The sequence below is a fragment of the Eretmochelys imbricata genome, chromosome 17 (assembly GCF_965152235.1).
Source record: "Eretmochelys imbricata isolate rEreImb1 chromosome 17, rEreImb1.hap1, whole genome shotgun sequence".
In the NCBI taxonomy this organism is placed as follows: domain Eukaryota; kingdom Metazoa; phylum Chordata; order Testudines; family Cheloniidae; genus Eretmochelys; species Eretmochelys imbricata.
The window spans coordinates 9,999,197-10,011,786 of record NC_135588.1 but is presented as its reverse complement, the minus strand read 5'-3'; the positions used below and the strand labels follow the sequence as shown (position 1 = coordinate 10,011,786).

The following is a 12,590-nucleotide window of genomic DNA, read 5'->3' as shown; positions in this document are numbered from 1 at the left end:
TCTAAAAATCCAATGTGCTTAAAGGAAAGGGACATCACTGAGCTATAAATAGGTTTGAGTACACCTTCATCTATGTCCAGCTTTTTCCACAACAGTGCCTGTGTCAAGGCTGGGTTTTCCTGTTAGTCAGATCACAAAGAAAACCACCAATCAGCCACCTCCAAGTGGCACCACGGGATAGCTCTGTACTGGACAGCACCGAGGGGAAGGCAACCCAATTGTTGGGTTGAAATGTTGGCCGAGGGGAGCTGACCCTGGTCCTGAACCATGGTCTTTCCTTTAGTAACACACAGGAGAACGTGGATAGGGGATGGGGGCACAAAAGCGAGGATTAGCAATAAGGTGCCTTTGACTCTATGGCCCAATGCAGAAAGCGTTGTCAAGGGGAAGCGTGTGCTACCAGAGCATCGGTCGTTTCAGTGCTCCTCCTCCAGTGGGGGTGTCATCACAGCCTGGGAAACCAGGGATGGTTCATCCTCTGGGTTCAGTGATGACACAGGCAGGATCCAGGAAACCCAGCAAAACTCTGGGCGCTCGTTCCTTGCTCCAGGACCCGAATCACCCAATGCAAGGAGCAAGGACAGAGGGCTCCTGTTCTCAGGCTCTGTTGCATTGTGTTTGATGAAGCTGGGAATGTAGTGGCCCTAACCGTTTTGAACCTCTGAAGCAGGTGAATATTCCACCTGAGCACGTGGGAAGTTAGCCATTTGGACTCATGTCAAGGTCCAGCAGAAGAAAAGCCATAAACGCCCGCCCTACAATTTCACCCCAATAGGACTAAAGAAATTATTATCGGTAGTACAGAAAAATGTAGTGGCCCCAATTGGAGACCGGGGCCCATTGTGCTCGGCACTGTACAAATACAGAACAAAAGGTAAGTCTCTGCCCCAACGTGCTTACAATACAATATAATACAAGCAGCTAATTCAGGAATTCTCTGAATGAGATACACACAGGGAAAAATTATTTGAAGGCAGGTTTTTTATTGAGATCTGGCTTAGCACAACTCCTGGTGAAACTAATTCTAGCATCTTTTGTGAGCGTATTTGAAGACAAGGGGCTAGATCTTTAGCTAGGGTAAAAGCATATCGCTCTAATGAGGTCTATGGAGCTACTCCAATTTACATCAGGTGAGGATCTGGACCATGTCATCCGTCTTTTTACGATTCCTATAGACATGGCCGTACCATGTAGCTAGACAGCACCATGAACATTTTAAAATGTATGCAGGGGTTTTCTATTCTTTGGCTAAAATCTCTGACCTTTGGGCCAATCCATCTCCCCCGCACCCCACGTCAGTAATTCAACAGGGCGCTGGGGAATTCTATGGGGTAATGGGAGGATGGATCCTCCCAAAGGATACAGAATGGAAGTAGAGCTGCTACTCCAGACTCATGTAGGCTCTGTGGCCCTAGTATTCCCTCTCCACAAGGGGACAGGAGAGAACTGGAGGCTCCACATAGGGGCAGCCAGTCTGGCCTCACGCCCAGAGAACAGCTGCACCAGCAGCCCTTATGGATCTGGGATCTACAACACATCAGGGGTACCTTAATTCATCCCCCTCGAGCCTTTACTCGGCGTTTGTCTGGGGAACTGTGCAGAGGGTGGGCGGGGACGGAGTCAACCCCCAAGCCCGTGGACAGGGAGTGACGGTTCCACAGCCCTGTGCAGTGTTTATTGCAGACCCTGACTGCTGTTCATCCCTACACAGTGGTTCACGGTCACTGAACCAGTGGCCAGGGCCCTAAACTTCCCTCCACACGTTGGACTATGCAGAGATGGCACAGAGCCCAACTCTCAGGGGCATCTGCTCCAGCACTGTCCTCCATCCATTCAGCAGGACCAATGGAGCCAGCGAGGCTGGGCGAACTCCCCCCTAAACACTATATGCATCGTGGTGGGTGGATCTATCTGCATCGGACTCAGCAGTCACTGACTGTTCGGAGTCCTTTGCATTTCTCCTTTGGGTTCTCAAAAGTACCTCGGTTTCACCTGTCCCACCTACCACATGCAGAGTGAGCAGGGCTTATGGTGATACATGTAGGAGAAAGGAGCATGGGTTTGCCAAGTCACACAGACTCTTGTAGCCATTCAAGATCTAGGGCGACTAGTAGTCTTGCAATTAGCACAGTGCATAACAGGGACCAAAAAGCAATCACAGTGCATTTAGAGAGGCTCTTGCTAAGCCCAGCTTTGCAGGAGCATAAAATGATTTACAAGTATTCTATATTTATAAAAAGAAGACTTGTGGCAAGTGACTCACATACTGAGTTTTAAATAGAGGGAGAATAAATCTCCTGGAGAGAGAGAGAGAGAGAGAGAGAGAGAGCTGGAAAACCCAAAGCAGGGCCCAGCCAGGCACTGTTTAGCCAAGTCTGCTGGAAACACTGTTGTTTCTCTATTCAATTAGCTAAGGTGGTATCAAAACATCCAGCTTCACCTACTCCTTGTACTGCGTTAATTATTGTCTCTTCTGACATTCAAAGCAGCAGCTTCAAGTCAGAATACTTTCTTAGGCTAATCAAGATTGCCTAGCAACAGCAAGCTGGCTAATGAAGAGTTACTCACTCCTTAGTCCTGACACAATATCACACATTGAGAACAAGAGCCCATCTGGGGACGGCAACAGGAATTTTTGACAGCGTTGCTTAATTTCAGATGAAGGCTTTATCCAATACGAACAGCTGCCTTTTCTCTCTTTTGCACAGACATTACACAGGCTAATATTCCTTTGCAAAGCAGGAGTGCAAACTGCGTAGCATACGGTGCAGTCGGTATGGAAAATGAGAGACGGCTTGTATATTTTATACCTGTATCACGTGACTTTAGCCCTCACCATACCCCCCCCCCACACACACACACTATGTTGCGAGGTGACTGCACACAACATTTCACGTTCCAGCCCAGATCAGAGCCATATTGCACAATTTCTTCATGCGCCTCGCGATATTTGGTGCGAACCTTCAAACTCCAGCTTCTGGAGTCAGTGAGAAACTGGGTCATCATTTCTAAAAAAATTAAGCAAATTTCTAGTCCTCCTGGCTGCGGAGAAAAGCAAATAAACGTGATCCAGATAAACCCCAACGCCAATAAAAACAACCCCAAATTTACTTTTTCTAAATCTCATGATTTTCCAGGCCTGGCTCCTGTTTTTTTTAACTTGGCTCCTGTTTTTTTTTTTAATACTTAGGCTTGGCAGTACTGATGCTTGCGAGATGCTGTACGTGTACATAGTCAGAAAAAGTCCCTGCCCCAGAAAACTTAAAATCGAAGGCCCTGATGCTATGACGTGAAACAATGCAGACTCTCCCCTGAAGTCAGCAGAGGTCTCCCAGTGTGGTGTTCTGTGGACGATCAGGATCTCTGCTGACAAGAAAGGCAAGGGGGAGAAGGGAAGTATTATTTTTCATCCTGTCTTACTGATGAGAAACTAAAACAGTGTCTAATGGCGCCTCCACTTAAAAAATAAAGACAACATTTTTTTTAAATGCAGGCACCCACTAAGCAGAGCCTCAAAGAGCAACAGCTGCAAAGCCACCCACTCCAAAAGACGGTGCTATTGTGCATCAACCACAAACAACGAGGAGAAAGAGGTCTATAAAATACGTAGTTAGGGCTAGCTTGGTCCTACTAACTTGGCCAAATGCAGGGAAGCAGTGGGTGGGTGGAGGGGAAGACAGGGGAAGGACCCGTTGCCATCTCACTAGCAACATTGGGGTTATCACATGGCAATTCCTAGTGCTTTGGGGAGCTGAGGAGCTGCCCCTCAGGGCAGGGAAGGCAGGAGTGGGTGGGGAATAGGAGTAGCCATGGATGTACTGAGTGGCTGGGGAGGAGGTGGAACCATAGAGTTACCAGGAGGCTTATGGGAAGTGGTAAAAGGGACATAGCAAATGACTCTCTCCCATCCCCCAGCACAAGAAGGGGAGCCTGGAGAGGAATTTCTGAAGAGAGTGTCTCTGTGCCCTGTTCTCCTCCCCATCACCCACAGTGCCGCATACCTAGTCAGCTGTGTCTTATTCAGGCCCAGGCCTAACGGGACAATTTAGTCCTTAATAAATACACTGCCACAAGTGACAAGCTGGCCAGCTTTTTGACATAAGCATCTTCTTCGGGGCCAGACAGCTCGACCCAGTCACCACAAGCTTCAAGCCTCAAACAGGAGATGAGTCAACGTAACAAGCATCAGCACCAAGTTATGGCAATAGCCCACCATCGCAGACCCCGCAAAGCGATCATCCCCCTGAGAAGGTGAGCGAGAGGATCCGGCTGATTTTAAAAAGGCAGCTCACTCCAACTACAACTTTTGAACAGCGTGCACTGACCAGATTTAATCATCTCAGTTCCCGACAGCAGGGATCAAAATGTCAACTAAACCCTCATCCAGTGGATTAAATGTAGCCAATGACGACTTCGTATCATATACATACCATACGGATCTTCAATAACCATACAGGAAACAGACAAGAATGTGGGTCCCAGCATCAATGTAACCTTACAGAAGTTAGTCACACGGCTTAATGCATTACTGGAAGGTGCTCAGATACTGAGGCTGGTATAAGGACTTATACCACTTATCTGGCCACCATTACTATACTATCCGAGCAACTCAAAATCTTTAAATGTATTTATCCTCATAACACCCCTGGGAGGTAGGGCAGTGCTATTATCCCGAGAGAATAAGTGACTTGACCAAGGTCAAACAGGAATAGGCAGCAGGTTTACTTAATAGGCAGCAGGCTTAAAACAAACAAAAGGAAATATTTCTTCACACAACGCAGTGTCAACCTGTGGAACTCCTGGCCAGAGGAGGTTGTGAAGGCCAAGACCGTAACAGCGTTCAAAAAGAACTAGATAAATTCATGGAGGATAGGTCCATCAATGGCTAATAGCCAGGATGGGCAGGAATGGTGTCCCTAGCCTCTGTTTGCCAGAAGCTGGGAATGAGCGACAGGGGATGGATCACTTGATGATCACCTGTTCTGTTCATTCCCTCTGGGGCACCTGGCACTGGCCACTGTCGGAAGACAGGACACTGGGCTAAATGGACCTTTGGTCTGACCCAGTAGGGCCATTCTTATGAAGCATGTGGCAGAACAGGGATTTGAACCTGGGTTTTCAAAGTCCCAGGCTAGTTCCCTAACAACTGGGCTATTCTTCCTATCAATATAGTACAAACGTCTTGTTACTATGGGGAATAATATATGCAACACACACTCTGTCTCTCACACACTCATATTTCCACATCCTAAATGGGGGACACAATGTGTGATAAAGACCCCAAATTAGAGGGACATAACTATTATTTATGCAGGACATTGTGGGATTCCTTCCTGTAGTTTTCATCACTTAATCACGAAATTGCCATTGCAGAGAATTTCCAGTGGATATCATTTTCAACAAGAAAAGCAAGAGGACCCTCAATTTGTGTGAAACATAGGCCCTCTGTGACTGAAATGAATGAAGTCACTATATGCGAGGGGCATTTGAGGGGCCATATACACAGGGCTGCAAAGGCCCTTCCCCACCTCTATTTACATAAATCCAATATGAGACTGAAGCCATTTTGTTTACTTATCTCAAATGATATATCCTCACAATTCCTCAAAGTGGATTTAGGGCAGAATTTGACCTGCAGATTCTATGGCTGGGATTTTTAGTCATCTTATGGAATTTTGTTGTCCAGTTTCCACTGAAATCCAACTGAAATTGGGCACTCTACTTCCTTTAGGTGCCTTGAGGTCTGCAGGTCTGGAAATGTATATATGTTACCTGAAACTTGCGCAAATTTATCCTTGGCACACAATAACCATAGATACCCCAGGAAGACATGTTTGCAGAGCAGAATCACCCTCTCATATGTTAACGGGCAGGCACAAAAGTGAAAGTGGGAATGAGAATCTTGGTTTCCAGACCCAAAGCTTGCAAGTGAAAAGAAATTGTGATCCTTAGCACTTTGCATTCAAGACCTGCCATCAATAGTTATTTCTTCAAACAACCCCACGCGCTTTTAAAGCCAGCTACAGCTTCCACTATTTGGACCTCTGAGCTACTATCAATACTTCATTAGATATTTTTAGCCACAGGACCTGTGTGCTTTGAAATCCGAGAGAGGAATTTAGATGGATATTCTCCACAGGCTAGCAAGCATCTCCCACAGCTAAATCTGATCGCACGTCAAAGACTATTTAAAGTATCAGTAGAGGGGAGGCAAGGATTTATGGGCAGACATTCCTTTGCAATTAAAACAAGTTTTAATTCCCAGCAATATGTGATCGGTGTAGGGGAGTGGGCGTCTGGGGCAGAGGTTGTATCCAATACTGGTGAATAGTGACAGATTTTTACAATCCTTGCAAGTGTGGGCTGGATAGTCAAAAGAGCCCAGAACCCAACAGTACCCATTTTAGCCACCTAAATGAAGGGACCAGAGTTTATCACCCCACAGCTCATCGTCTTAATGGGAGCTGAGCTCTTTTGAGAAACTGGCCATGCAGTTCTATTTATCCACCAGGGCAGGCAGTGTAAGTTTCACCCCACCGCCACAGGCATGGACCTCAACCCAAACCCGAAGCAACCACTCTCCAGGGGCGAGAGGGGAGTTTTATCTCAGTACTCATTCAAACTTTGACATCTCTGCTGAGGGGGCAGGAGTTTTTCCTGGCCTTTGGTACACACGGGGTTAACTACAGCTCAGCTTCCGCCCCCCCTCCCCACACTCAGGTGCAAGACAGCCATCCACACCCATAGGAGTGAGATGGTCTTTATGCTGAGGAGTTTTTCTGATTATGTTAAACTATTTTCTTATTGTAAACTGTTGCCTTTAAGTCTCAAGAATAGAGGACAAGTTCATGGAGGACAGTCTATCAATAGCTATTAACCGAGATGGTCAAGGACGCAAGCACACACTCTGGGTGTCCCTAAACCACTAACTGACAGAAGCTGGGACTGGGTGACAAGGGATGGATCACTCAATAATTGCCCTGTTCTGGTCGTTCCCTCTGAATTATCTGGCATTGGCCATCGTCAGAGGACAGGACACTGAGCTAGATGGACCATTGGCCTGACCCAGTATGGCCGTTCTTATGTTCTTGAGCAAGGAACGCCAATAGGACTAAGCATCTTCTAAGTGTCTGCCTTAGATCATGACCAACATACATCACTGCACTTGGCTCACACTGCCATGGAAAGTAAAATGAGCCAATGAAGATTTGAAACATTCTGTAGCCAAATGGATGGCGTAGGCATCAAAAACCCTACTGATTTTTACTATTTCTATTCTTGAAAGACCACAGCCTTTGGAAAGGCATTTTGGGCCATCCTCTGCCATCCTTACTTATACCGAAAAGCACCTTATTCTTCACACAGTGCCAGTGAAGCCAACGGGACTACTCATGGATGAAGGTACTTCTTAATGGGAATAGAGGTTGCTGAAGCAGACCCTTTGCTGTAGTGGGAGGATACCAGAGTGTGATCCCCCCTCCAAGCTGAACTTTGAGACTCACAAGTGCGTCAAAGAATTTGAAATATCTAAACTTGCTTGCCAATATTGACACCGCTTTGTCGACTAGCACTTTACTCAGCTTGGATAATTGTAGCTATGGTCAGTATCTCTTTCTGGTTTTCGGGAACTTGCTCAACGCCACTGTGTTTAGGTCTGTAACGCAGGAAAGGGAGCTTGACACTCTCACCATGCACAATTCTCAATGCAAACCTCTCTCCTTCCTGCACCTCTTGTAATAAATTAAATTCCCTTCAAACTGCCAAATCCAGGTTGGATATAATGCAGCTAGAGTCAACAGTGTTACGACAAGGCTTAATTTGACCCAGAGGAACTCTAAATGAGAAAGTATTAGAATTACTCCATGGGAGCCTTGATTAGGTTTCATGGGTCCGTTTTTAATTACGTACATGTGTGCTGTGTTCATGAGGGACGGTGCAAGATGGCAAAGAGCAGTCAAAGGTGGTGATTAAAGTGTTTTCACCTAGCCCAGGCTACCTATTCATTACGTTTTGCAAGGAAAATCGATGTTAGCAATGCAGAAAGGAATGAGTCTTCTGAAGAAGGAACTTTAGATGGAGAAATCAATGCACCCTTCCAATTAGAGAGCTCTGTGACCTGAAGCATGCGGCTTGATGCATAATATCGTGTGTAACCTGTAGATGCAGACAACTGTATTAAATATACAAAAGGCCAAGACTGAAATTTTCAGAGCTGCCCAGGAGATTTGAACACCCTGGAAAGGGATGGAAAATGGACCGCCAAGTCTCCCATGTGGCTTTGAAAATCTCACAGGTGCAAAAATATCACCCAGAACAAAGCTGTAAAAATCCTAAGTATTAGTCCTAGCTATCCCAATCTCTCAGACACAGGGGGTCATTTTTTCAAGGGACCTACTAAATTCTCTTCAGAGCCTACTTCAAAGACAACCAGGCTGCTTCCAAACAATATGTAGCCCACATCTAGCATTTTGTACTCTCAAACACGCAGGCCGTCTTCACAGCCGTCATAAAAAGGGTAGGTGGCGATCCCGATTTTAAAGACGGAGAAACTTGCACAGACAGGTTAAATGACTTGTCTAAGAATTATTTCCTGTTCCCAAACTTCTGCTCAGCCCACTAACCCACACTGCTGCCCCCTGGAATGCTCAGACTACTGGGGGGCCCATTGTGCTAGGCACACTACCAACGTATAGTGAAGAGATCACCCCTACCATACAGAGTTTACAATCTGAACAGACAACGGAGAGAGAAGTGACTTGCGGCGAGTCAGCGGCCGAGATGGGACTAGAATGCAGATTTTCTCAGTCTTACCCCAGTGCCCCATGCACTGGACCACGCCACCTCTCAGACACTGGGGTATGTGATCATTGTCATGAGACCATACAAGGAGCTGAACGTGAGGTCGTTTCACAGAATCTTAGAATATCAGGGCTGGAAGGGACCTCAGGAGGTCATCTAGTCCAACCCCCTGCTGAAAGCAGGCCCAATCTCCAATTTTTGCCCCATATGGCCCCCTCAAGGATTGACCTCACAACCCTGGGTTTAGCAGGCCAATTTGGGGGAGGAAGGGGCTGAATTCTGAATTTTCTAACTTTTGTAACATTCACATCTCTGCTTTCGCAGTGCAACAGTGGTGTACTTACATCCACCTGGGATGATTTTATAAGGAAATTAAGAAGAAAGGCAACCGCTTAGCTGAAGCCGTTTGCAAATGTATCACTTACCACATAAGGCGATGATGTGACTGCTGTCTTCATGCACAAATTTCCTGGTGACGGCTTCTTCCATTATCTGTTTTACCTGGAAGAAAAGACAAAGCACATTGATAGCATCCGATGAAGTGGGCCGTAGCCCACGAAAGCTTATGCTCTAATAAATTGGTTAGTCTCTAAGGTGCCACAAGTCCTCCTTTTCTTTTTGCAGATACAGACTAACACGGCTTCTACTCTGAAACTTGTCATATTGATAGGGAGATTTTTACATGTCAGTTCCATCAGCTCTGTGCAAGGAGAGTCCAAGGCAGATAATTTTCCCCTTTTATTCCCCTCCAAATTCAGACCTTTACGTTTACTTGAATTGTTTGTGCTTTCGTTCCTCCAGACATTACTCCAGGATTCATTCCTATACCCCAGTACAACTGAAATGCCCTTAAATGCATCACCCCAGCTGCAAATCAGCAGCAAGCTGCAGGGTAGGAGATAGGACAGACTGAAAAGCCAGGTGCAGTCCTGCAGAGGTGTTGTGGATGTAACCAACTCAGACTATAGAACATAGTTCCTCGGTGGCATCACTGCACCATGGAGCTAAACACTATCTCCAGCCCTGAATGACAGGAACATAGGCCAATGAGCGGCTTCTTACTACACCGATGTGCTAGAAGACGACAACGGTTAGCAGCGTATTTGTATTAGATACAATGGTGGCTGCTTCCTTGGCCGGCTGGCAGTCAGAAGACCGCAGCCATTGCGACCATTAGCAACGGCCGGGACACAAAGGCCACACTGATCTCTTGTGCTGACGGGGTGAGACTGCTCCTGAGCAGAATACAGAAGGAGGATGGCCTAGTGGTTAGGACTAGCCGTGGAGCTGGGAACCCAGGTCAAGCTCCCTGCTTGGCCACCGCTTGACAACTCGCCGAGGGGCCGTGTCTCCACTGTACTCAGAAGCGTGACCGTGCCATACCCGAGCCAGCTTTGATCCAGCTAGCTCCAACGCCACAGCAGCACGGGCTCGCTGCTCGCTTGAGTCCATACCCAGGGTCCCGGGCAGGGCTGCCCCAGCTTCATTGTTACTGGAACGAGCTGGATCAAATCCAGCGTGGGCGCATCTGCCCGTGCTCTGGTCACACCTCCGGCTGCGGTACGGACCAGCCCTTCGCCTCAGATTCAGAGTCACATCCGCTCATGTGAGTGACAGGAACGAAGGTTAGCTGCTGCAGGAGCGAAACACAGCCAACGCAGCTCAGCGAGCGAGCTGGATTCCACTCCCTCTTGTGGGCGCTATGCTCCGGACACTGACACCTGTGCAAACCCCCGAAAGCAGGCATTGCCGAGAGCGCCGTCTGCAGGCAACGAGGTTGCAGAGGTGCAATTGAGAGCAGTGTTTGGCCTCTGGAGCTTTTATTACGTCAGACGAGGAATGAGAAGGAAAGGACCCAGCTTGACTCTCAGATCTCAGGCTGAGTTTGCAGGGCTGCTAAGTTAGAAGAGACGTTATTTATTTTTAAATAATCACATTCCGTAGGGAAGCCACCAAGAGACAAACACGGGACTCATGAGTCTGTTTGTACTAATCCTCGCTGAAGAGAAGAAATACACTTTAAAGTGTCCAGTGGGACCATCGGCAGGTAAAGACCTTAGTGCAAGTTTCAGTGTACTGCACAAAGCCTTTGCAATGACACATGCATTTGCCTTCCTGTGCATAGCTACTTCAGTCCATTAAATAAGATCATTTTATCCCCTGTCTTTCTCCACTGGGCGCATTCTGCTGTTTTTCAAACCCACAGACTCTCTCAGTGCTATAATGAGACAAGCGTCCTCAGAGAGGTTTCCAGTGACCTTTCAAGCGAATTAGGCAGAGAGATTTCAGAGTAGAAGCTGTGTTCTTTTTAGGCAGAGAGAAAAGCCCAAGATCAGGCTGACTGCAAATGGCTTACAGTGAGGGTGCAAGGTAGTGACATTTCGTAGCAACCGCTCAGACAAATGCTTCCCGACATCGGATCTCTTTGCAGGTGGGTTGAATCGACAGAAGCAAGTCTATTTTCAAGGGGGGCATGCAGGGTTTTCACTGTGCAGCTCCCACAGATTCAGAAAACAAAAACAAAAACCCAGATGCTCCACAGCAGACACCCACACATGCTGCTTTGAAATTCTTTCCCCTGAGATCTGCTAGAAACAGACTTGGGAGAAGATTTCATTCTAAATGCAGGGAGTTTGAAATAAAGTGATAAAGCAGGGTAACATTTGTTCATTGCTACATTCATACATACGATTTTATGTTTATACATGCAAGGGAGGCGGCAAGGCCTAGTGGATAGAGCACTAGACTGGGACTAAGGAGACCTGGGTTCTATTCCCATTGGCCTGCTGGGTGAGCTTGGGAAAGTCCCTCCTTGTGCCTCGGTTTCCCCCTCTGTAGAGAAGTCCCTCCTTTGAGGTCTGTGCATGAAAAGCCCTATATGAGAGCTAAGGTCAGACCAGACGATCATAATGGTATTACTATATATTGACAAAGGTAAACATTTGGCATGGAAAACTTGTTCATGGAAAGTTTTGGTGTATTCTTATTACTGGCACTGAGACCAGGGCCCCATTGGGCTAGGTGCTGCAGAAACACGGAGTAGCTGACAGTCCCTGCCCCAAAGACCTTCCAGTCTAAGCAGAGATGATGAATAGTGGAAGAAAGTAGCATCTCCATTTTAGAGAAGAGAAACTGAGGCTCCACGTGATTCAGTGATTGGCTCGAGCCCATGCAAGGAGTCTGCCACAGAATTCAACCCAGATCTCCCGAGTCCCAGTCTAATGCATTAACCACAGCACCATCCTCTCTCAGTGTAAACAGCCATGTGGGAGAGTTAAATGGGCAAGACTGCCTCCCCTCAGCGCCGTTAATATTATACCCTGGTCTCCTTTTATTTTTCTATTTCTACTACTTTACACATACTTATGCTTTTATCCCCATGTGCACAATTCCTCCCCTTAAAAGCTAGGCAGCAATCCATAATTTCCTCCTAAGTAGATCTCACTTCACTCCTAGGATGTGCAATCACCTTCCACGTAGTCAAAGAGTCATAAAACCACTTATCTGCCATTATTTGCTCAGCGGTGGAAAAGGATGAAATGGTTTAATGATAGGCCTTCACATCTGCTGGAACATATGTTAGCTCGCTTAAATGCCAGTCATAAAAGAGGAGGAGGATTTCAGGTCTGGAAAACCCGATGTCACCAGAGATCGAAAGCTTGGATTTTTAGACCCAAGGAAAAGGTGCTGTTCTGCTCAGCTTACTGGCAGCCAACTCACGCTCCTCTTTGCTTTCGGAGTCCTCAAAATTCGGCTCTTGCTACTTGTGTGATCCTGTCCCCTCCATTTCT

The 12,590-nt window shown here is 46.9% G+C and overlaps 1 protein-coding gene across 4 annotated transcripts in view; it reads right to left on the bottom strand.

Moving 5' to 3' along the window:
* Positions 1-12,590, bottom strand: part of SGSM2 (small G protein signaling modulator 2) — a 147,193-nt gene that overhangs the window by 107,628 nt on the left and 26,975 nt on the right. For all 4 annotated transcript variants that reach the window (XM_077836577.1, XM_077836573.1, XM_077836575.1 and 1 more), the window contains exon 2: positions 9,225-9,300. In XM_077836577.1, coding sequence (XP_077692703.1) covers positions 9,225-9,300 — 76 coding nt within the window. The remainder of the gene's footprint in view (positions 1-9,224; positions 9,301-12,590) is intronic.